This window comes from Hyla sarda, unplaced genomic scaffold (assembly GCF_029499605.1).
Source record: "Hyla sarda isolate aHylSar1 unplaced genomic scaffold, aHylSar1.hap1 scaffold_18, whole genome shotgun sequence".
NCBI lineage: Eukaryota > Metazoa > Chordata > Amphibia > Anura > Hylidae > Hyla > Hyla sarda.
The window spans coordinates 1,660,089-1,685,672 of record NW_026608445.1 but is presented as its reverse complement, the minus strand read 5'-3'; the positions used below and the strand labels follow the sequence as shown (position 1 = coordinate 1,685,672).

Sequence of the window (25,584 nt, the reverse complement as noted above, 5' to 3'; positions counted from 1 at the left end):
GGCACCCAGGTCGCCACCCCTGGTAAGGCTCAACAACACAGGCGGCTGAGTAGATGCGAGGCACAGGAGGGATAAGGCAGCTGATAGTCAGGATAGCAGAAGGTCAAGGCAGGCAGGACAAGCAGCTGTTTGCTGTTTGGGCATGCTGGGATTTGTAGTTTTGCAACAGCTGGAGGGTCACAGTTTGGAGATCACTGTGCAGTGATCTCTAAACTGTGGCCCTCTAGATCTTGCAAAACTACAACTCCTAGCATGCCCACACCGCAGTTTGCTGTCTGGGCATGCTGGGATTTGTAGTTTTGCAACATCTGGAGGGTCACAGTTTGGAGATCAATGTGCAGTGGTCTCTAAACTGTAGCCCTCCAGATGTTGCAAAACTGCAAATCCCAGCATGCCCAAACAGCTGCCTTGGTATGCTGGGAGTTGTAGTTGTGTACCTCCAGCTGTTGCATAACTACATCTCCCAGCATGCCCTTTGGCGATCCGTACATGCTGGGAGTTGTAGTTTTGCAACAGCTGGAGGCACACTGGTTGGAAAATACTGAGTTAGGTAACAGGTACCTCCAGCTGTTGCAAAAGTACAACTCCCAGAATGCACGGTCTGTCAGTACATGCTGGGAGTTGTAGTTTTGAAACAGCTGGAGGGCTAGAGTTTGGAGATCACTGTGCAGTGGTCTCTAAACTGCAGCCCTCCAGGTGTTGCAAAACTGCAAATCCCAGCATGCTCGAACAGCAAACAGCTGTCTCGGCATGCTGGGAGTTGTACTTGTGTACCTTCAGCTGTTGAATAACTACATCTCCCAGCATGCCCTTCGGCGAGTTGTATGGAGTTGTCGTTTTGACAGGGTAAATTCATATGGGCGGGTTTACAGTGAGTTTCCTGCTTGAAGTTTGAGCTGCGGAAAATTTTTCGCCGCAGCGCAAACTCCTACGGGGAAACTCACTATAACCTGCCAGTGCAAATGTACTCTAAAAACACTACACTACACTACCACATAATAAAGGGTAAAGCACTACATATACACCCACTTACACTGCCCCCCCCCCCCCAATAAAAATGAAAAAGTATTGTATGGCAGTATTTCCAAAATGGAGCCAATGACTGTCCAGGCATGCTGGGAGTTTAGCAACAGCTGGAGGCACTCTGTTTGGGAATAATTGGCATAGAATACTCCAATGTCCACCCCTATGCAATCCCTAATTTAGTCCTCAAATGGCGCTGTCTCACTTCGGAGCCCCGTCGTATTTCAAGGAAACAGTTTAGGGCCACATATGGGGTATTTCCGTACTCAGGAGAAATTGCACTACAAATTTTGAGGGGATTTTTCTCCTTTTACCCCTTATGAAAAGGAAAATTTGGGGGCTACACCAGCCTGTTAGTATAAAAAAATACAAATGTTTACACTAACATGCTGGTGTTGCCCCATGCTTTTTAAAAAAAGACCCCCAAAATTTGTAACCCCATTTCTTCTGAGTAAGATCATACCCCACATGTGGATGTAAAGTGCTCTGTGGATGCACTACAATGCTCAGAAGAGAAGTAGCGCCATTGGGCTTTTGGAGAGAAAATGTGTCCGGAATTGCAGGCCACGTGTGTTTACAAAGCCCCCATAGTGCCAGAACAATGGACCCCCCCCCACATGTGAGCCCATTTTGGAACCGACACCCCTCACATAATGTAATAAGGGGTACATTGAGCATTTACGCCTCAGAGGTGTTTGACAGATTTTTGGAACAGTGGTCCGTGAAAATGAAAAATGTAATTTTTCATTTGCACAGCCCTCTGTTCCAAAGATCTGTCATACACCAGTGGGGTGTAAATACTCAATGCACCCCTTATTAAATTCTGTGAGGGGTGTAGTTTCGAAAATGGGGTCACATGTGGGAGGTCCACTGTTCTGGCACCACCGGGGGCTTTGTAAACGCACATGGCCCCTGACTTCCATTCCAAACGAATTCTCTCTCCAAATGGCGGTCCTCCTCTTCTGAGCATTGTAGTAAGCTAGCAGAGCACTTGTCGTCCACACATGGGGTATTTCCCTACTCAGGAGAAATGGGGTTACAAATTTTAGGGGGCATTTTCTCCCATTACCGCAGAAAAAAACTGCACTTCAGTGAAACTGAAATATTTTTTTTTCATTTACACAACCGATTTTAACGAAAAGTCGTCAAACACCTGTGGGGTGCTAAGGCTTTCTGGACCCCTCGTTATGTGCCTTGGTGGGGTGTAGTTTCCAAAATGGTATGCCATGTGGGGGTTTCCTGCTGTTCTGGCACCATAGGGGCTTCCTAAATGTGACATGCCCCCCAAAAACCATTTCAGCAAAATTCACTCCCCAAAATCCCATTGTTGCTCCTTCCTTCTGAGCCCTCTGTTGCGCCCGCCGAACACATGACATACACATATGAGGTTTTTCCTTACTCGAGAGAAATTGGGTTGCACATTTTGGTGGGCTTTTTCTCCTATTACTCGTTGTAAAAATTCAAAAACTGGGTCTACAAGAACCAGTGCTCTGTGCACTGGTTGACTGGAGTGCCGAGCTGAAGATGACAGGGGGTCCCAGCGGTGACCCCCCCCCACGATCAGACATCTTATCCCCTATCCTTTAGCCTATACATGGCTGATTGGACAAGAAGGCTGTCACATATCTCAGCTTCATGCATGTGATAACTACACCATAGTGTTAAAAGAGCCATTTATTGACCACGTACCTAACCAGAACATTATAAGGCCTAGTGGATGGTACGAGCCCTCTGATGTCATGGGCCCATGGCAGCCACTATGGCTGCTACAGAAGTAATTTTACCTCTGGGACAGTCTTTTCCAGGCTATTCTGTCTGTGTCCATGGGGCTTGATGTAAAGGCTGCCCCCATACTGTAAATGTAAATAAAATTACAATCAGGAAATAGAAGCAGATTAGAAAATAGAATGTGTTTTATTATCTATCTCTAATCAGTACAAAAAACATCTAGGAACAGTGCTTAAGTATTTATAATATCTTGGGCACACCTTACCACAGTACAAGGAACTTTACCATTGAAGCCTAAACAATGATTGGCTTGATGTGTGGGTGGAGCTATTGGGAAAAGTCAGAACTCTAGGGAGCTTCCTCTCTTGTGCTTTATGCACTCAACAACATGAAGACATTACTGTTCCTAACAGTATATGTTTTATCTTCACTAGGTGAGTGACACTTGTGTAGCAGACTTAATGTGTAGTGAGTGACACTTGTGCAGCTGGCTGTATGTGTAGTGAGTGACACTTGTGTAGCGGGCTGTATGTGTAGTGAGTGACACTTGTGTAGCGGGCTGTATGTGTAGTGAGTGACACTTGTGTAGCGGGATGTATGTGTAGTGAGTGACACTTGTGTAGCGGGCTGTATGTGTAGTGAGTGACACTTGTGTAGCGGGCTGTATGTGTAGTGAGTGACACATGTGTAGCGGGATGTATGTGTAGTGAGTGACACTTGTGTAGCGGGCTGTATGTGTAGTGAGTGACACTTGTGTAGTGGGCTGTATGTGTAGTGAGTGACACTTGTGTAGCGGGATGTATGTGTAGTGAGTGACACTTGTGTAGTGGTCTGTATGTGTAGTGAGTGACAATTGTGTAGCGGGCTGTATGTGTAGTGAGTGACACTTGTGTAGCGGGATGTATGTGTAGTGAGTGACACTTGTGTAGCGGGCTGTATGTGTAGTGAGTGACACATGTGTAGTGGGCTGTATGTGTAGTGAGTGACACTTGTGTAGCGGGATGTATGTGTAGTGAGTGACACTTGTGTAGCGGGCTGTATGTGTAGTGAGTGACACTTGTGTAGCAGGCTGTATGTGTAGTGAGTGACACTTGTGTAGCGGGCTGTATGTGTAGTGAGTGACACTTGTGTAGTGGGCTGTATATGTAGTGAGTGACACTTGTGTTGTGGGCTGTATGTGTAGTGAGTGACACTTGTGTAGCGGGCTATATGTGTAGTGAGTGACACTTGTGTAGCGGGCTGTATGTGTAGTGAGTGACACTTGTGTAGCGGGCTGTATGTGTAGTGAGTGACACTTGTGTAACAGGCTGTAAGTGTAGTGAGTGACACTTGTGTAGCAGGCTGTATGTGTAGTGAGTGACACTTGTGTAGCGGGCTGTATGTGTAGTGAGTGACACTTGTGTAGCTGGCTGCATGTGTAGTGAGTGACACTTGTGTAGTGGTCTGTATGTGTAGTGAGTGACACTTGTGTAGCGGGCTGTATGTTGTAGTGAGTGACACTTGTGTAGCGGGCTATATGTGTAGTGAGTGACACTTGTGTAGCGGGCTGTATGTGTCGTGAGTGACACTTGTGTAGCGGGCTGTATGTGTAGTGAGTGACACTTGTGTAACAGGCTGTAAGTGTAGTGAGTGACACTTGTGTAGCAGGCTGTATGTGTAGTGAGTGACACTTGTGTAGCGGGCTGTATGTGTAGTGAGTGACACTTGTGTAGCTGGCTGCATGTGTAGTGAGTGACACTTGTGTAGCGGGCTGTATGTGTAGTGAGTGACACTTGTGTAGCGGGCTGTATGTGTAGTGAGTGACACTTGTGTAGCAGGCTGTATGTGTAGTGAGTGACACTTGTGTAGTGGGCTGTATGTGTAGTGAGTGACACTTGTGTAGTGGGCTGTATGTGTAGTGAGTGACACTTGTGTAGCTGGCTGTATGTGTAGTGAGTGACACTTGTGTAGTGGTCTGTATGTGTAGTGAGTGACACTTGTGTAGCGGGCTGTATGTGTAGTGAGTGACACATGTGTAGTGGGCTGTATGTGTAGTGAGTGACACTTGTGTAGCGGGCTGTATGTGTAGTGAGTGACACTTGTGTAGTGGGCTGTATGTGTAGTGAGTGACACTTGTGTAGCGGGCTGTATGTGTAGTGAGTGACACTTGTGTAGCGGGCTGTATGTGTAGTGAGTGACACTTGTGTAGCGGGCTGTATGTGTAGTGAGTGACACTTGTGTAGTGGGCTGTATGTGTAGTGAGTGACACTTGTGTAGCTGGCTGTATGTGTAGTGAGTGACACATGTGTAGCGGGCTGTATGTGTAGTGAGTGACACTTGTGTAGCGGGCTGTATGTGTAGTGAGTGACACTTGTGTAGTGGGCTGTATGTGTAGTGAGTGACACTTGTGTAGCGGGCTGTATGTGTAGTGAGTGACACTTGTGTAGCTGGCTGTATGTGTAGTGAGTGACACTTGTGTAGCGGTCTGTATGTGTAGTGAGTGACACTTGTGTAGCGGGCTGTATGTGTAGTGAGTGACACATGTGTAGTGGGCTGTATGTGTAGTGAGTGACACTTGTGTAGCGGGCTGTATGTGTAGTGAGTGACACTTGTGTAGCGGGATGTATGTGTAGTGAGTGACACTTGTGTAGCGGGCTGTATGTGTAGTGAGTGACACTTGTGTAGCTGGCTGTATGTGTAGTGAGTGACACATGTGTAGCGGGATGTATGTGTAGTGAGTGACACTTGTGTAGTGGGCTGTATATGTAGTGAGTGACACTTGTGTTGTGGGCTGTATGTGTAGTGAGTGACACTTGTGTAGCGGGCTATATGTGTAGTGAGTGACACTTGTGTAGCGGGCTGTATGTGTAGTGAGTGACACTTGTGTAGCGGGATGTTTGTGTAGTGAGTGACACTTGTGTAGCGGGCTGTATGTGTAGTGAGTGACACTTGTGTAGCTGGCTGTATGTGTAGTGAGTGACACATGTGTAGCGGGATGTATGTGTAGTGAGTGACACTTGTGTAGTGGGCTGTATATGTAGTGAGTGACACTTGTGTTGTGGGCTGTATGTGTAGTGAGTGACACTTGTGTAGCGGGATGTATGTGTAGTGAGTGACACTTGTGTAGTGGGCTGTATATGTAGTGAGTGACACTTGTGTTGTGGGCTGTATGTGTAGTGAGTGACACTTGTGTAGCGGGCTATATGTGTAGTGAGTGACACTTGTGTAGCGGGCTGTATGTGTAGTGAGTGACACTTGTGTAGTGGGCTGTATGTGTAGTGAGTGACACTTGTGTAGTGGGCTGTATGTGTAGTGAGTGACACTTGTGTAGCGGGCTGTATGTGTAGTGAGTGACACTTGTGTAGCGGGCTGTATGTGTAGTGAGTGACACTTGTGTAGCGGGCTGTATGTGTAGTGAGTGACACTTGTGTAGCGGGCTGTATGTGTAGTGAGTGACACTTGTGTAGTGGGCTGTATGTGTAGTGAGTGACACTTGTGTAGCGGGCTGTATGTGTAGTGAGTGACACTTGTGTAGTGGGCTGTATGTGTAGTGAGTGACACTTGTGTAGTGGGCTGTATGTGTAGTGAGTTACACTTGTGTAGCGGGCTGTATGTGTAGTGAGTGACACTTGTGTAGCGGGCTGTATGTGTAGTGAGTGACACTTGTGTAGCGGGCTGTATGTGTAGTGAGTGACACTTGTGTAGCGGGATGTATGTGTAGTGAGTGACACTTGTGTAGCGGGCTGTATCTGTAGTGAGTGACACTTGTGTAGTGGGCTGTATGTGTAGTGAGTGACACTTGTGTAGCGGGCTGTATGTGTAGTGAGTGACACTTGTGTAGTGGGCTGTATGTGTAGTGAGTGACACTTGTGTAGCTGGCTGTATGTGTAGTGAGTGACACTTGTGTAGTGGGTTGAATGTGTAGTGAGTGACACTTGTGTAGTGGGCTGTATGTGTAGTGAGTGACACTTGTGTAGCGGGCTATATGTGTAGTGAGTGACACTTGTGTAGCGGGCTGTATGTGTAGTGAGTGACACTTGTGTAGCTGGCTGTATTTGTAGTGAGTGACACATGTGTAGTGGGCTGTATGTGTAGTGAGTGACACTTGTGTAGCGGGATGTATGTGTAGTGAGTGACACTTGTGTAGTGGGCTGTATGTGTAGTGAGTGACACTTGTGTAGCGGGCTGTATGTGTAGTGAGTGACACTTGTGTAGCGGGCTGTATGTGTAGTGAGTGACACTTGTGTAGCGGGATGTATGTGTAGTGAGTGACACTTGTGTAGTGGGCTGTATGTGTAGTGAGTGACACTTGTGTAGCGGGCTGTATGTGTAGTGAGTGACACTTGTGTAGCGGGCTGTATGTGTAGTGAGTGACACTTGTGTAGCGGGCTGTATGTGTAGTGAGTGACACTTGTGTAGCGGGCTGTATGTGTAGTGAGTGACACTTGTGTAGCGGGCTGTATGTGTAGTGAGTGACACTTGTGTAGCGGGATGTATGTGTAGTGAGTGACACTTGTGTAGTGGGCTGTATGTGTAGTGAGTGACACTTGTGTAGCGGGCTGTATGTGTAGTGAGTGACACTTGTGTAGCGGGCTGTATGTGTAGTGAGTGACACTTGTAGAGCGGGCTGTATGTGTAGTGAGTGACACTTGTGTAGCTGGCTGTATGTGTAGTGAGTGACACATGTGTAGCGGGATGTATGTGTAGTGAGTGACACTTGTGTAGTGGGCTGTATATGTAGTGAGTGACACTTGTGTTGTGGGCTGTATGTGTAGTGAGTGACACTTGTGTAGCGGGATGTATGTGTAGTGAGTGACACTTGTGTAGTGGGCTGTATATGTAGTGAGTGACACTTGTGTTGTGGGCTGTATGTGTAGTGAGTGACACTTGTGTAGCGGGCTATATGTGTAGTGAGTGACACTTGTGTAGCGGGCTGAATGTGTAGTGAGTGACACTTGTGTAGTGGGCTGTATGTGTAGTGAGTGACACTTGTGTTGTGGGCTGTATGTGTAGTGAGTGACACTTGTGTAGCTGGCTGTATGTGTAGTGAGTGACACTTGTGTAACAGGCTGTAAGTGTAGTGAGTGACACTTGTGTAGCAGGCTGTATGTGTAGTGAGTGACACTTGTGTAGCGGGCTGTATGTGTAGTGAGTGACACTTGTGTAGCGGGCTGTATGTGTAGTGAGTGACACTTGTGTAGCTGGCTGCATGTGTAGTGAGTGACACTTGTGTAGTGGTCTGTATGTGTAGTGAGTGACACTTGTGTAGCGGGCTGTATGTGTAGTGAGTGACACTTGTGTAGCGGGCTGTATGTGTAGTGAGTGACACTTGTGTAGTGGGCTGTATGTGTAGTGAGTGACACTTGTGTAGCGGGCTGTATGTGTAGTGAGTGACACTTGTGTAGCGGGCTGTATGTGTAGTGAGTGACACTTGTGTAGTGGGCTGTATGTGTAGTGAGTGACACTTGTGTAGCGGGCTGTATGTGTAGTGAGTGACACTTGTGTAGTGGGCTGTATGTGTAGTGAGTGACACTTGTGTAGCTGGCTGTATGTGTAGTGAGTGACACTTGTGTAGTGGGTTGAATGTGTAGTGAGTGACACTTGTGTAGTGGGCTGTATGTGTAGTGAGTGACACTTGTGTAGCGGGCTATATGTGTAGTGAGTGACACTTGTGTAGCGGGCTGTATGTGTAGTGAGTGACACTTGTGTAGCTGGCTGTATTTGTAGTGAGTGACACATGTGTAGTGGGCTGTATGTGTAGTGAGTGACACTTGTGTAGCGGGATGTATGTGTAGTGAGTGACACTTGTGTAGTGGGCTGTATGTGTAGTGAGTGACACTTGTGTAGCGGGCTGTATGTGTAGTGAGTGACACTTGTGTAGCGGGCTGTATGTGTAGTGAGTGACACTTGTGTAGCGGGCTGTATGTGTAGTGAGTGACACTTGTGTAGCGGGCTGTATGTGTAGTGAGTGACACTTGTGTAGCGGGCTGTATGTGTAGTGAGTGACACTTGTGTAGCGGGATGTATGTGTAGTGAGTGACACTTGTGTAGTGGGCTGTATGTGTAGTGAGTGACACTTGTGTAGCGGGCTGTATGTGTAGTGAGTGACACTTGTGTAGCGGGCTGTATGTGTAGTGAGTGACACTTGTAGAGCGGGCTGTATGTGTAGTGAGTGACACTTGTGTAGCGGGATGTATGTGTAGTGAGTGACACTTGTGTAGTGGGCTGTATGTGTAGTGAGTGACACTTGTGTAGTGGTCTGTATGTGTAGTGAGTGACACTTGTGTAGCGGGCTGTATGTGTAGTGAGTGACACTTGTGTAGCGGGCTGTATGTGTAGTGAGTGACACATGTGTAGCGGGATGTATGTGTAGTGAGTGACACTTGTGTAGCGGGCTGTATGTGTAGTGAGTGACACTTGTGTAGTGGGCTGTATGTGTAGTGAGTGACACTTGTGTAGCGGGATGTATGTGTAGTGAGTGACACTTGTGTAGTGGTCTGTATGTGTAGTGAGTGACAATTGTGTAGCGGGCTGTATGTGTAGTGAGTGACACTTGTGTAGCGGGATGTATGTGTAGTGAGTGACACTTGTGTAGCGGGCTGTATGTGTAGTGAGTGACACATGTGTAGTGGGCTGTATGTGTAGTGAGTGACACTTGTGTAGCGGGATGTATGTGTAGTGAGTGACACTTGTGTAGCGGGCTGTATGTGTAGTGAGTGACACTTGTGTAGCAGGCTGTATGTGTAGTGAGTGACACTTGTGTAGCGGGCTGTATGTGTAGTGAGTGACACTTGTGTAGTGGGCTGTATATGTAGTGAGTGACACTTGTGTTGTGGGCTGTATGTGTAGTGAGTGACACTTGTGTAGCGGGCTATATGTGTAGTGAGTGACACTTGTGTAGCGGGCTGTATGTGTAGTGAGTGACACTTGTGTAGCGGGCTGTATGTGTAGTGAGTGACACTTGTGTAACAGGCTGTAAGTGTAGTGAGTGACACTTGTGTAGCAGGCTGTATGTGTAGTGAGTGACACTTGTGTAGCGGGCTGTATGTGTAGTGAGTGACACTTGTGTAGCTGGCTGCATGTGTAGTGAGTGACACTTGTGTAGTGGTCTGTATGTGTAGTGAGTGACACTTGTGTAGCGGGCTGTATGTTGTAGTGAGTGACACTTGTGTAGCGGGCTATATGTGTAGTGAGTGACACTTGTGTAGCGGGCTGTATGTGTCGTGAGTGACACTTGTGTAGCGGGCTGTATGTGTAGTGAGTGACACTTGTGTAACAGGCTGTAAGTGTAGTGAGTGACACTTGTGTAGCAGGCTGTATGTGTAGTGAGTGACACTTGTGTAGCGGGCTGTATGTGTAGTGAGTGACACTTGTGTAGCTGGCTGCATGTGTAGTGAGTGACACTTGTGTAGCGGGCTGTATGTGTAGTGAGTGACACTTGTGTAGCGGGCTGTATGTGTAGTGAGTGACACTTGTGTAGCAGGCTGTATGTGTAGTGAGTGACACTTGTGTAGTGGGCTGTATGTGTAGTGAGTGACACTTGTGTAGTGGGCTGTATGTGTAGTGAGTGACACTTGTGTAGCTGGCTGTATGTGTAGTGAGTGACACTTGTGTAGTGGTCTGTATGTGTAGTGAGTGACACTTGTGTAGCGGGCTGTATGTGTAGTGAGTGACACATGTGTAGTGGGCTGTATGTGTAGTGAGTGACACTTGTGTAGCGGGCTGTATGTGTAGTGAGTGACACTTGTGTAGTGGGCTGTATGTGTAGTGAGTGACACTTGTGTAGCGGGCTGTATGTGTAGTGAGTGACACTTGTGTAGCGGGCTGTATGTGTAGTGAGTGACACTTGTGTAGCGGGCTGTATGTGTAGTGAGTGACACTTGTGTAGTGGGCTGTATGTGTAGTGAGTGACACTTGTGTAGCTGGCTGTATGTGTAGTGAGTGACACATGTGTAGCGGGCTGTATGTGTAGTGAGTGACACTTGTGTAGCGGGCTGTATGTGTAGTGAGTGACACTTGTGTAGTGGGCTGTATGTGTAGTGAGTGACACTTGTGTAGCGGGCTGTATGTGTAGTGAGTGACACTTGTGTAGCTGGCTGTATGTGTAGTGAGTGACACTTGTGTAGCGGTCTGTATGTGTAGTGAGTGACACTTGTGTAGCGGGCTGTATGTGTAGTGAGTGACACATGTGTAGTGGGCTGTATGTGTAGTGAGTGACACTTGTGTAGCGGGCTGTATGTGTAGTGAGTGACACTTGTGTAGCGGGATGTATGTGTAGTGAGTGACACTTGTGTAGCGGGCTGTATGTGTAGTGAGTGACACTTGTGTAGCTGGCTGTATGTGTAGTGAGTGACACATGTGTAGCGGGATGTATGTGTAGTGAGTGACACTTGTGTAGTGGGCTGTATATGTAGTGAGTGACACTTGTGTTGTGGGCTGTATGTGTAGTGAGTGACACTTGTGTAGCGGGCTATATGTGTAGTGAGTGACACTTGTGTAGCGGGCTGTATGTGTAGTGAGTGACACTTGTGTAGCGGGATGTTTGTGTAGTGAGTGACACTTGTGTAGCGGGCTGTATGTGTAGTGAGTGACACTTGTGTAGCTGGCTGTATGTGTAGTGAGTGACACATGTGTAGCGGGATGTATGTGTAGTGAGTGACACTTGTGTAGTGGGCTGTATATGTAGTGAGTGACACTTGTGTTGTGGGCTGTATGTGTAGTGAGTGACACTTGTGTAGCGGGATGTATGTGTAGTGAGTGACACTTGTGTAGTGGGCTGTATATGTAGTGAGTGACACTTGTGTTGTGGGCTGTATGTGTAGTGAGTGACACTTGTGTAGCGGGCTATATGTGTAGTGAGTGACACTTGTGTAGCGGGCTGTATGTGTAGTGAGTGACACTTGTGTAGTGGGCTGTATGTGTAGTGAGTGACACTTGTGTAGTGGGCTGTATGTGTAGTGAGTGACACTTGTGTAGCGGGCTGTATGTGTAGTGAGTGACACTTGTGTAGCGGGCTGTATGTGTAGTGAGTGACACTTGTGTAGCGGGCTGTATGTGTAGTGAGTGACACTTGTGTAGCGGGCTGTATGTGTAGTGAGTGACACTTGTGTAGTGGGCTGTATGTGTAGTGAGTGACACTTGTGTAGCGGGCTGTATGTGTAGTGAGTGACACTTGTGTAGTGGGCTGTATGTGTAGTGAGTGACACTTGTGTAGTGGGCTGTATGTGTAGTGAGTTACACTTGTGTAGCGGGCTGTATGTGTAGTGAGTGACACTTGTGTAGCGGGCTGTATGTGTAGTGAGTGACACTTGTGTAGCGGGCTGTATGTGTAGTGAGTGACACTTGTGTAGCGGGATGTATGTGTAGTGAGTGACACTTGTGTAGCGGGCTGTATCTGTAGTGAGTGACACTTGTGTAGTGGGCTGTATGTGTAGTGAGTGACACTTGTGTAGCGGGCTGTATGTGTAGTGAGTGACACTTGTGTAGTGGGCTGTATGTGTAGTGAGTGACACTTGTGTAGCTGGCTGTATGTGTAGTGAGTGACACTTGTGTAGTGGGTTGAATGTGTAGTGAGTGACACTTGTGTAGTGGGCTGTATGTGTAGTGAGTGACACTTGTGTAGCGGGCTATATGTGTAGTGAGTGACACTTGTGTAGCGGGCTGTATGTGTAGTGAGTGACACTTGTGTAGCTGGCTGTATTTGTAGTGAGTGACACATGTGTAGTGGGCTGTATGTGTAGTGAGTGACACTTGTGTAGCGGGATGTATGTGTAGTGAGTGACACTTGTGTAGTGGGCTGTATGTGTAGTGAGTGACACTTGTGTAGCGGGCTGTATGTGTAGTGAGTGACACTTGTGTAGCGGGCTGTATGTGTAGTGAGTGACACTTGTGTAGCGGGATGTATGTGTAGTGAGTGACACTTGTGTAGTGGGCTGTATGTGTAGTGAGTGACACTTGTGTAGCGGGCTGTATGTGTAGTGAGTGACACTTGTGTAGCGGGCTGTATGTGTAGTGAGTGACACTTGTGTAGCGGGCTGTATGTGTAGTGAGTGACACTTGTGTAGCGGGCTGTATGTGTAGTGAGTGACACTTGTGTAGCGGGCTGTATGTGTAGTGAGTGACACTTGTGTAGCGGGATGTATGTGTAGTGAGTGACACTTGTGTAGTGGGCTGTATGTGTAGTGAGTGACACTTGTGTAGCGGGCTGTATGTGTAGTGAGTGACACTTGTGTAGCGGGCTGTATGTGTAGTGAGTGACACTTGTAGAGCGGGCTGTATGTGTAGTGAGTGACACTTGTGTAGCTGGCTGTATGTGTAGTGAGTGACACATGTGTAGCGGGATGTATGTGTAGTGAGTGACACTTGTGTAGTGGGCTGTATATGTAGTGAGTGACACTTGTGTTGTGGGCTGTATGTGTAGTGAGTGACACTTGTGTAGCGGGATGTATGTGTAGTGAGTGACACTTGTGTAGTGGGCTGTATATGTAGTGAGTGACACTTGTGTTGTGGGCTGTATGTGTAGTGAGTGACACTTGTGTAGCGGGCTATATGTGTAGTGAGTGACACTTGTGTAGCGGGCTGAATGTGTAGTGAGTGACACTTGTGTAGTGGGCTGTATGTGTAGTGAGTGACACTTGTGTTGTGGGCTGTATGTGTAGTGAGTGACACTTGTGTAGCTGGCTGTATGTGTAGTGAGTGACACTTGTGTAACAGGCTGTAAGTGTAGTGAGTGACACTTGTGTAGCAGGCTGTATGTGTAGTGAGTGACACTTGTGTAGCGGGCTGTATGTGTAGTGAGTGACACTTGTGTAGCGGGCTGTATGTGTAGTGAGTGACACTTGTGTAGCTGGCTGCATGTGTAGTGAGTGACACTTGTGTAGTGGTCTGTATGTGTAGTGAGTGACACTTGTGTAGCGGGCTGTATGTGTAGTGAGTGACACTTGTGTAGCGGGCTGTATGTGTAGTGAGTGACACTTGTGTAGTGGGCTGTATGTGTAGTGAGTGACACTTGTGTAGCGGGCTGTATGTGTAGTGAGTGACACTTGTGTAGCGGGCTGTATGTGTAGTGAGTGACACTTGTGTAGTGGGCTGTATGTGTAGTGAGTGACACTTGTGTAGCGGGCTGTATGTGTAGTGAGTGACACTTGTGTAGTGGGCTGTATGTGTAGTGAGTGACACTTGTGTAGCTGGCTGTATGTGTAGTGAGTGACACTTGTGTAGTGGGTTGAATGTGTAGTGAGTGACACTTGTGTAGTGGGCTGTATGTGTAGTGAGTGACACTTGTGTAGCGGGCTATATGTGTAGTGAGTGACACTTGTGTAGCGGGCTGTATGTGTAGTGAGTGACACTTGTGTAGCTGGCTGTATTTGTAGTGAGTGACACATGTGTAGTGGGCTGTATGTGTAGTGAGTGACACTTGTGTAGCGGGATGTATGTGTAGTGAGTGACACTTGTGTAGTGGGCTGTATGTGTAGTGAGTGACACTTGTGTAGCGGGCTGTATGTGTAGTGAGTGACACTTGTGTAGCGGGCTGTATGTGTAGTGAGTGACACTTGTGTAGCGGGCTGTATGTGTAGTGAGTGACACTTGTGTAGCGGGCTGTATGTGTAGTGAGTGACACTTGTGTAGCGGGCTGTATGTGTAGTGAGTGACACTTGTGTAGCGGGATGTATGTGTAGTGAGTGACACTTGTGTAGTGGGCTGTATGTGTAGTGAGTGACACTTGTGTAGCGGGCTGTATGTGTAGTGAGTGACACTTGTGTAGCGGGCTGTATGTGTAGTGAGTGACACTTGTAGAGCGGGCTGTATGTGTAGTGAGTGACACTTGTGTAGCGGGATGTATGTGTAGTGAGTGACACTTGTGTAGTGGGCTGTATGTGTAGTGAGTGACACTTGTGTAGTGGTCTGTATGTGTAGTGAGTGACACTTGTGTAGTGGGCTGTATGTGTAGTGAGTGACACTTGTGTAGTGGTCTGTATGTGTAGTGAGTGACACTTGTGTAGCGGGCTGTATGTGTAGTGAGTGACACTTGTGTAGCGGGCTGTATGTGTAGTGAGTGACACTTGTGTAGCGGGCTGTATGTGTAGTGAGTGACACTTGTGTAGCGGGCTGTATGTGTAGTGAGTGACACTTGTGTAGCGGGATGTATGTGTAGTGAGTGACACTTGTGTAGTGGGCTGTATGTGTAGTGAGTGACACTTGTGTAGTGGGCTGTATGTGTAGTGAGTGACACTTGTGTAGCGGGCTGTATGTGTAGTGAGTGACACTTGTGTAGTGGGCTGTATGTGTAGTGAGTGACACTTGTGTAGCGGGCTATATGTGTAGTGAGTGACACTTGTGTAGCGGGCTGTATGTGTAGTGAGTGACACTTGTGTAGCTGGCTGTATTTGTAGTGAGTGACACATGTGTAGTGGGCTGTATGTGTAGTGAGTGACACTTGTGTAGCGGGATGTATGTGTAGTGAGTGACACTTGTGTAGTGGGCTGTATGTGTAGTGAGTGACACTTGTGTAGCGGGCTGTATGTGTAGTGAGTGACACTTGTGTAGCGGGCTGTATGTGTAGTGAGTGACACTTGTGTAGCGGGCTGTATGTGTAGTGAGTGACACTTGTGTAGCGGGCTGTATGTGTAGTGAGTGACACTTGTGTAGCGGGCTGTATGTGTAGTGAGTGACACTTGTGTAGCGGGATGTATGTGTAGTGAGTGACACTTGTGTAGTGGGCTGTATGTGTAGTGAGTGACACTTGTGTAGCGGGCTGTATGTGTAGTGAGTGACACTTGTGTAGCGGGCTGTATGTGTAGTGAGTGACACTTGTAGAGCGGGCTGTATGTGTAGTGAGTGACACATGTGTAGCGGGATGTATGTGTAGTGAGTGACACTTGTGTAGTGGGCTGTATGTGTAGTGAGTGACACTTGTGTAGCGGGCTGTATGTGTAGTGAGTGACACTTGTGTAGTGGGCTGTATGTGTAGTGAGTGACACTTGTGTAGTGGTCTGTATGTGTAGTGAGTGACACTTGTGTAGCGGGCTGTATGTGTAGTGAGTGACACTTGTGTAGCGGGCTGTATGTGTAGTGAGTGACACTTGTGTAGCGGGCTGTATGTGTAGTGAGTGACACTTGTGTAGCGGGCTGTATGTGTAGTGAGTGACACTTGTGTAGCGGGCTGTATGTGTAGTGAGTGACACTTGTGTAGCGGGCTGTATGTGTAGTGAGTGACACTTGTGTAGCGGGATGTATGTGTAGTGAGTGACACTTGTGTAGTGGGCTGTATGTGTAGTGAGTGACACTTGTGTAGTGGGCTGTATGTGTAGTGAGTGACACTTGTGTAGTGGGCTGTATGTGTAGTGAGTGACACTTGTGTAGCGGGCTGTATGTGTAGTGAGTGACACTTGTGTAGTGGGCTGTATGTGTAGTGAGTGACACTTGTGTAGCGGGCTGTATGTGTAGTGAGTGACACTTGTGTAGTGGGCTGTATGTGTAGTGAGTGACACTTGTGTAGTGGGCTGTATGTGTAGTGAGTTACACTTGTGTAGCGGGCTGTATGTGTAGTGAGTGACACTTGTGTAGCGGGCTGTATGTGTAGTGAGTGACACTTGTGTAGCGGGCTGTATGTGTAGTGAGTGACACTTGTGTAGCGGGCTGTATGTGTAGTGAGTGACACTTGTGTAGTGGGCTGTATGTGTAGTGAGTGACACTTGTGTAGCGGGCTGTATGTGTAGTGAGTGACACTTGTGTAGTGGGCTGTATGTGTAGTGAGTGACACTTGTGTAGCTGGCTGTATGTGTAGTGAGTGACACTTGTGTAGTGGGTTGAATGTGTAGTGAGTGACACTTGTGTAGTGGGCTGTATGTGTAGTGAGTGACACTTGTGTAGCGGGCTATATGTGTAGTGAGTGACACTTGTGTAGCGGGCTGTATGTGTAGTGAGTGACACTTGTGTAGCTGGCTGTATTTGTAGTGAGTGACACATGTGTAGTGGGCTGTATGTGTAGTGAGTGACACTTGTGTAGCGGGATGTATGTGTAGTGAGTGACACTTGTGTAGTGGGCTGTATGTGTAGTGAGTGACACTTGTGTAGCGGGCTGTATGTGTAGTGAGTGACACTTGTGTAGCGGGCTGTATGTGTAGTGAGTGACACTTGTGTAGCGGGATGTATGTGTAGTGAGTGACACTTGTGTAGTGGGCTGTATGTGTAGTGAGTGACACTTGTGTAGCGGGCTGTATGTGTAGTGAGTGACACTTGTGTAGCGGGCTGTATGTGTAGTGAGTGACACTTGTGTAGCGGGCTGTATGTGTAGTGAGTGACACTTGTGTAGCGGGCTGTATGTGTAGTGAGTGACACTTGTGTAGCGGGCTGTATGTGTAGTGAGTGACACTTGTGTAGCGGGATGTATGTGTAGTGAGTGACACTTGTGTAGTGGGCTGTATGTGTAGTGAGTGACACTTGTGTAGCGGGCTGTATGTGTAGTGAGTGACACTTGTGTAGCGGGCTGTATGTGTAGTGAGTGACACTTGTAGAGCGGGCTGTATGTGTAGTGAGTGACACTTGTGTAGCTGGCTGTATGTGTAGTGAGTGACACATGTGTAGCGGGATGTATGTGTAGTGAGTGACACTTGTGTAGTGGGCTGTATATGTAGTGAGTGACACTTGTGTTGTGGGCTGTATGTGTAGTGAGTGACACTTGTGTAGCGGGATGTATGTGTAGTGAGTGACACTTGTGTAGTGGGCTGTATATGTAGTGAGTGACACTTGTGTTGTGGGCTGTATGTGTAGTGAGTGACACTTGTGTAGCGGGCTATATGTGTAGTGAGTGACACTTGTGTAGCGGGCTGTATGTGTAGTGAGTGACACTTGTGTAGTGGGCTGTATGTGTAGTGAGTGACACTTGTGTAGTGGGCTGTATGTGTAGTGAGTGACACTTGTGTAGCTGGCTGTATGTGTAGTGAGTGACACTTGTGTAACAGGCTGTAAGTGTAGTGAGTGACACTTGTGTAGCAGGCTGTATGTGTAGTGAGTGACACTTGTGTAGCGGGCTGTATGTGTAGTGAGTGACACTTGTGTAGCTGGCTGCATGTGTAGTGAGTGACACTTGTGTAGCGGGCTGTATGTGTAGTGAGTGACACTTGTGTAGCGGGCTGTATGTGTAGTGAGTGACACTTGTGTAGCGGGCTGTATGTGTAGTGAGTGACACTTGTGTAGCGGGATGTATGTGTAGTGAGTGACACTTGTGTAGTGGGCTGTATGTGTAGTGAGTGACACTTGTGTAGTGGGCTGTATGTGTAGTGAGTGACACTTGTGTAGCGGGCTGTATGTGTAGTGAGTGACACTTGTGTAGCGGGCTGTATGTGTAGTGAGTGACACTTGTGTAGCGGGATGTATGTGTAGTGAGTGACACTTGTGTAGTGGGCTGTATGTGTAGTGAGTGACACTTGTGTAGCGGGCTGTATGTGTAGTGAGTGACACTTGTGTAGCGGGCTGTATGTGTAGTGAGTGACACTTGTGTAGTGGGCTGTATGTGTAGTGAGTGACACTTGTGTAGCGGGCTGTATGTGTAGTGAGTGACACTTGTGTAGCGGGATGTATGTGTAGTGAGTGACACTTGTGTAGCGGGCTGTATGTGTAGTGAGTGACACATGTGTAGCGGGATGTATGTGTAGTGAGTGACACTTGTGTAGCGGGCTGTATGTGTAGTGAGTGACACTTGTGTAGCGGGCTGTATGTGTAGTGAGTGACACTTGTGTAGCGGGCTGTATGTGTAGTGAGTGACACTTGTGTAGCGGGCTGTATGTGTAGTGAGTGACACTTGTGTAGCGGGCTGTATGTGTAGTGAGTGACACTTGTGTAGCGGGCTGTATGTGTAGTGAGTGACACTTGTGTAGCGGTCTGTATGTGTAGTGAGTGACACTTGTGTAGCGGGCTGTATGTGTAGTGAGTGACACTTGTGTAGCGGTCTGTATGTGTAGTGAGTGACACTTGTGTAGCGGGCTGTATGTGTAGTGAGTGACACTTGTGTAGCGGGCTGTATGTGTAGTGAGTGACACTTGTGTAGTGGGCTGTATGTGTAGTGAGTGACACTTGTGTAGCGGGCTGTATGTGTAGTGAGTGACACTTGTGTAGCGGGCTGTATGTGTAGTGAGTGACACTTGTGTAGCGGGCTGTATGTGTAGTGAGTGACACTTGTGTAGCGGGCTGTATGTGTAGTGAGTGACACTTGTGTAGCGGGCTGTATGTGTAGTGAGTGACACTTGTGTAGCGGGCTGTATGTGTAGTGAGTGACACTTGTGTAGTGGGCTGTATGTGTAGTGAGTGACACTTGTGTAGCGGGCTGTATGTGTAGTGTCAGTGTGTCCTGTAATTTTGTCACATTAATGTGGAGCATCGTATCAGAACTGTATACAACATGTTACATATTTTACCAAAACAGTAGAAGTTAGTTCAGCCTTGAGAGTAAATTTCTTTATTGTTTTCCTTCATTTCTTACAGTTTAGCTTCTGGAATGTTCTATGTGTTTTACTCTTTATAGTTATTGCTTTTTCTCTGATGTGGAAATCCCCTGCCTGTCTCCTGTGCAACTGCAATAACTTCACATTTAGAAATAGTTTAACCCCTTAACCCCTTCAGGACCAAGCCCATTTTGGCCTTAAGGACCAGAGCGTTTTTTGCACATCTGACCACTGTCACTTTAAACATTAATAACTCTGGAATGCTTTTAGTTATCATTCTGATTCCGAGATTGTTTTTTCGTGACATATTCTACTTTAACATAGTGGTAAATTTTTGTGGTAACTTGCATCCTTTCCTTGTGAAAAATCCTAAAATTTGATGAAAAATTAGAAAATTTTGCATTTTTCTAACTTTGAAGCTCTCTGCTTGTAAGGAAAATGTATATTACAAATAAAAAATTTTTTTATTCACATATACAATATGTCTACTTTATGTCTGCATCATAAAAGTGACGAGTTTTTACTTTTGGAAGACACCAGAGGGCTTCAAAGTTCAGCAGCAATTTTCCAATTTTTCACAAAATTTTCAAACTCACTATTTTTCAGGGACCAGTTCAGGTTTGAAGTGGATTTGAAGGGTCTTCTTATTAGAAATACCCCACAAAAGACCCCATTATAAAAACTGCACCCCCCAAAGTATTCAAAATGACATTCAGTAAGTGTTTTAACCCTTTAGGTGTTTCACAGGAATAGAAGCAAAGTGAAGGAGAAAATTCACAATCTTCATTTTTTACACTCGCATGTTCTTGTAGACCCAATTTTTTTATTTTTACAAGGGGTAAAAGGAGAAAATGTATAGTTCTATTTGTAGCCTGATTTCTCTCGAGTAAGCACATACCTCATATGTCTATGTAAAGTGTTCGGCGGGCGCAGTAGAGGGCTCAGAAGGGAAAGAGCGATAAGGGGATTTTGGAGAGTACGTTTTTCTGAAATGGTTTTTGGGGGCATGTTGCATTTAGGAAGCCCTTATGGTGCCAGAACAGCAAAAAACCCTCACATGGCATACCATTTTGGAAACTAGACCCCTTGAGGTACGTAACAAGGAATAAAGTGAGCCTTAATACCCCACAGGTGTTTCACGACTTTTGCATATGTAAAAAAAAAAATTTTTTTTTCACTAAAATGTGTGTTTCCCCCCAAATTTCACATTTTCCAAGGGTTAATAGCAGGAAATACCCCCCAATATTTGTAACCCCTTCTCTTCTGAGTATGGAGGTACCCCATAAGTTGACCTGAAGTGCACTATGGGTGAACTACAATGCTCAGAAGAGGAGTCATATTTGGCTTTTTGAGAGCAAATTTTGCTCGGGGGGCATGTCGCATTTAGGAAGCCCCTATGTTGCCAGAACAGCAAAAAATACCCACATGGCATACCATTTTGGAAACTAGACCCCTTGAGGAATGTAATAAGGAATAAAGTGAGCCTTATTACCCCACAGGTGTTTCACGACTTTTGCATATGTAAAAAAAAATTTAAAAATTTCCACTAAAATGTGTGTTTCCCCCCTAATTTCACCTTTTTGCAAGGGTTAATAGCAGAAAATACCCCCCAAAATTTGTAACCCCATCTCTTCTGAGTATGGAGGTACCCCATAAGTTGACCTGAAGTGCACTATGGGCGAACTACAATGCTCAGAAGAGAAGGAGTCATATTTGGCTTTTTGAGAGCAAATTTTGCTCGGGGAGCATGTCGCATTTAGGAAGCCCCTAAGGTGCCAGAACAGCAAAAAAAAACACACATGGCATACCATTTTGGAAACTAGACCCCTTGAGGAACGTAACAAGGGGTACAGTGAGCATTTGCCCCCCACTGGTGTCTGACAGATCTTTGGAACAGTGGGCTGTACAAGTTTTCATTTTCATGGACCACTGTTCCAAAGATCCGTCAGACACCTGTGGGGGGTAAATTCTCACTGCACCCCTCATTACATTCCGTGAGGGGTGTCGTTTCCGAAATGGGGTCACATGTGTTTTTTGTTTTTTTTTTGCGTTTGTCAAAACCGCTGTAACAATCAGCCACCCCTGTGCAAATCACCTCAAATGTACATGGTGCGCTCTCCCTTCTGGGCCTTGTTGTGCGCCCCCAGAGCACTTTGCGCTCACATATGGGGTATCTCTGTAGTCGGGAGAAATTGCGTTACAAATTTTGGGGGGCTTTTTTCCCTTTTACCTCTTGTGAAAATGTAAAGTATAGGGCAACATCAGCATGTTAGTGTAAAAAATAAAAAATTTTTACACTAACATTCTGGTGTAGACCCCAACATTTCCTTTTCATGAAGGGTTAAAGAAGAAAAAGCCCCCCAAACCTTGTAACGCAATTTCTCCCGAGTACAGCGATACCCCATATGTCGCCCTAAACTGTTGCCCTGAAATACGACAGGGCTCCAAAATGAGAGCGCCATGTGCATTTGAGGCCTAAATTAGGGATTTGCATAGGGGTGGACATAGGGGTATTCTACGCCAGTGATTCCCAAACAGGGTGCCTCCAGCTGTTGCAAAACTCCAAGCATGCCTGGACAGTCAACGGCTGTCCGACAATACTGGGAGTTGTTGTTTTTCAACAGCTGGAGGCTCTGCTTTGGAAACAGTGGTGTACCGGACGTTCTTATTGGGGGAGGGGGGCTGTGTAAGGGTATGTGTATATGTAGTGTTTTTAACTTTTTATTTTATTTTGTGTTAGTGTAGTGTAGTGTTTTTAGGGTACAGTCACACGGGCGGGGGATTACAGCGAGTTTCCCAGCGCAAAATTTGCTGCATCTCAAGATGCGAGAAACCCACTGTAAAAGCCTCGCCCATGTGAATGTACCCTGTACATTCACGGGGGTGGCGGGGCGGGGGGGGGGGGGGGGGGCTTGCATCAGCTGTTGCAAAACCACAACTCCCAGCATGCATGGTCTGTTAGTGCATGCTGGGAGTCATAGTTTTGCAACAGCTGGAGGCACACAGGTTAGGAAACACTGAGTTAGAAACAGACAATGTTTCCCAACCAGTGTGTCTCCAGTTGTTGCAAAACTACAACTCCCAGCATGCCCAGACAGCTGAAGGGCATGCTGGGAGTTGTAGTTCGGCAACATCTGAAGGGCCAGATGTTGCTGAACTAAAACTCCCAGCATGCCTGGACAGTCAGTGCATACTGGGAGTTGTAGTTTTGCAACAGCTGGAAGAGCACAGATTGGAGACCATTATACAATGGTTTCCAAACTGGGGCCCTCCAGATGTTGCAAAACTACAACTCCCAGCATGCCCAGACAGCCAAAGGCTGTCTAGGCATGCTGGGAGTTGTAGTTTTCAGACTCCTAGAAGCAGCAGTGAAAATCTTCACTACTGCTTCTGAGGACCATATACTTACCTGCTGGTCCCGTCGCTGCTCCTCCACGTGGCCGGTCCTGCCGCTGCTCCTCGGTCCTGCCGCTGCTCCAGGTAAGTCCGCCGGTCCCCACGTGTTCCCCCCGTGTGCCGCAGGTCCCCGCGAGTCCCTGCAGCCTTCGTCCCCCGTTCTGCCCGACTTCCAGGGGCGGGCAGTGCGGGGGATCTGAACTTTCACCCCAGATCACTGTGATTGGTCCACAGGGACCAATCACAGTGATCGCTGACCAGGACCATCAATGGATGGTCCTGGGGGTGAAGCAGAAGTTGTCCCCTGCTGGAAACAGCGGGACTTCTGCCAGTTAACCCGTGCGATGCTGCGCATCGCCGGGTTAACTGCATGTCATTTATAAACGCCGGGATGCGCGAACGCACTGCACAACCCGGCGTTTATATATGACATTCTGCGGGAAGGGGTTAAGGACCAAGACAATTAGGTCTGTACACCCTTTAAAGGCCAGGCCTGTTTTTTTCAAATTGGGGATGTCTAACTTTATTAGAGAACTAGCTTTTGACCGCAGCTTCGCTCGCGTTAAATTTGGGGTAACATAGATTTACTTTTTACGATCCTATATTAATGAGGCCGCACTGGGTAAAGTCTACGGGCATCCAAACAACCCGAAACATTACATCTGCTGTTTCATGGAAATGAAGATGGAAATCCTTCGAGGACTTTTACCGAGTCTGCGTGCAGGGGAACCCGCCTTCTCGCGATGCTTATATGCTGCCAGCAGTCCTCATATCCCATCCTCCTATCCCGTCCTCCTATCCCATCCTCCTATCTCGACCTCCTATCCCGACCATCCCGTCCTCCTATCTTGACCTCCTATCTTGACCTCCTATCTCGACCTCCCATCCCGACCTCCTATCCCCTTCTCCTATCCCGTCCTCCTATATCGACCTCCTATCTTGACCTCCAATCCCGACCTCTTATCCCGAACTTCTATCCCGACCTCCTATCCCGTCCTCCTGTCTCTACCTCCTATCTTGACCTCCTATCCCGACCTCCTATGCCGACCTCCCATCCTGTCCTCATATCCCGACCTTTAATATGTGTACCAGGTATTGAAATATCTCCAGCTGTACAGAAGTTATGTGGGAACATACATTTCCCATTGATTTGCATGGGACTTTAAACAAAAATCCCGACCCTCACAAATGGGGGTAGTTAAGGGTTGAATTAACTATCCTATTTTTTAAGTGGACATATAAGTAACATGTGACCAAGTATTATTGAAATATCTCCAGCCGTACGGAAGTTATGCGGGAACATACATTTTCCATTGATTTGCATGGGATTTTAAACAAAAACCCCGACCCTCACAAATGGGGGTAGTTAAGGGTTAAATTAACTATCCTATATTTTAAATGGATATATAAGTAACATGTGACCAAGTATTATCGAAATATCTCCAGCAGTTTTGAAGTTATGCGGTAACATATACTTCCCATAGACTTGTATGGGACTTTAAAAAAAAACAAAAAAAAAACAACCCCTTTTTTCACCCCCTTAAGGGTGGAATTTCGAAAAATCCTTTCTTATTCCTTGTCTATGTCTTAAAAACAACACCTGTGCAAAAATTCAGGTTTCTAGGTCCAAGGGTTGAGGCTGGGCGTTGACGAGTCAGTGAGTCAGGTCTTCTCCTTCTATATATTAGATAACTCTGGTTACGTTTTGCCAATCACGATAATTCTGACATTTTTTTTTTGTCACAAGTCGTCCTACATGTACATAGTAACAGTAAGCCGATATCATTGGTAGTAATTTTTTTACAATGCAAAAAATCATGAAATAAAAAATAAAGATTGTTTTGCTATTCTAACACTAATAGGTTGCATATACTGTATTTATACTTACTGACCAAATAGTTTATGAAACTTATACTTTCAGATGTCTACTTTATTTTGAAAGCATTTTTGTTTTTTAATTAACATTTTAGATGAATTAGAAGCCTAAGAATTTTACTTGAAATTTTGAACATTTTTTATGCGGTATGCAAGGATTGCAGAAATTTTAAGGTGGTAGAACATAGGACCCCCCCCCCCCCCCAAATGACCCCATCTTATAAACTAGACCCCTCAAGGTATTCGCTAGGGGGTACAGTGAGCATCTTAACACCAAGTTTTTTTTGGCAGGAATTATTAAAAAATCAGTGTTTAAAATTCAAAATTTGCTTTTTTTCACACATGCATAATTTGTGGCACATATTTTTTTTGTACATTGCATCTGAAAAGGAGGAAATGCGCCCCATATTTTATTGTGCTGTTTGTTCCGTGTTCAGTAATATAGTATGGCTTAGGCCATATTTGGTGGCATGGCCACATGGTGGGACCCAAAAGGAGAGGAGCACCATTTGGCTTCCAGGACATCATTATACAAATTATAGGCCGAACTTCATCTTGCAAAGCATTCCAGCTGTCAGAACAATACTGCACCCCCAGATGTGACCCCATTTTCGAAACTACATCCCCTAAAGTATTCACCTAGGTCAAAAGTGAGTACGTTGAGCCCTTATTGTGTGGCTAGAATGATTTTAAAATCAGTGGAAAAACATAGCAATTAGCTAACAACATTTTGGTAAGTCTGAAATGGAGGAAATGCACCCATATTTTATTACCCTGTTTGTCCCGGGCTGGGCAGTACCCCTACTTAGGCCATATCTGGTTGACTGACCGCCTGGTAGGACCAAGAAGGAGAAGAGCCCCCTTTGGCTTTCAGGTCATATTTATATGAATTATAGACCCCACCCCATGCCTGCAAAGGATCGAAGCTGTCAGAACAATACCGCACCCCTACAAGTGTATTGGCTAAACCAGGGATGGCTCTGATTGATCCTTAGTCGGCTAGCAGTGACGTGCGGCTGTCTGTGACAGTTAAAGTTCCTGATGAATATATCTGTCATGTTGTGGGAATAAGCACCCACTCATGGCGAATATATCCATCACTGGGTACTGAAAAAGAAAAAAAAAAAATTGGGGGAAAAAA

The 25,584-nt window shown here is 46.5% G+C and overlaps 2 protein-coding genes across 13 annotated transcripts in view; one reads left to right on the top strand and one right to left on the bottom strand.

The window, feature by feature from the left end:
* The window catches only part of LOC130313964 (SLAM family member 9-like), a 264,917-nt gene that overhangs the window by 138,202 nt on the left and 101,131 nt on the right, over positions 1 to 25,584 (bottom strand). For 2 of the 8 annotated variants that reach the window (XM_056552691.1, XM_056552689.1), the window contains exon 2: positions 2,713 to 2,876. The exons of the other annotated variants lie outside the window; for them this stretch is intronic. The gene's annotated coding sequence lies outside the window, so the exon portion shown is untranslated. The remainder of the gene's footprint in view (positions 1 to 2,712; positions 2,877 to 25,584) is intronic. 8 annotated transcript variants of the gene reach the window in all.
* Positions 1 to 25,584, top strand: part of LOC130313966 (uncharacterized) — a 118,652-nt gene that overhangs the window by 12,623 nt on the left and 80,445 nt on the right. For 2 of the 5 annotated variants that reach the window (XM_056552698.1, XM_056552699.1), the window contains exon 1: positions 3,101 to 3,185. The exons of 1 other annotated variant lie outside the window; for it this stretch is intronic. Coding sequence is in view for 2 of the 4 variants with exons in the window: in XM_056552697.1 (XP_056408672.1) it covers positions 3,140 to 3,185 (46 nt within the window). In the remaining 2 variants the exon portion in view is untranslated. Of the gene's footprint in view, positions 1 to 3,073; positions 3,186 to 25,584 lie in introns of those variants that run through there. 2 more of the 5 variants (XM_056552697.1, XM_056552701.1) reach the window with 2 other exon arrangements.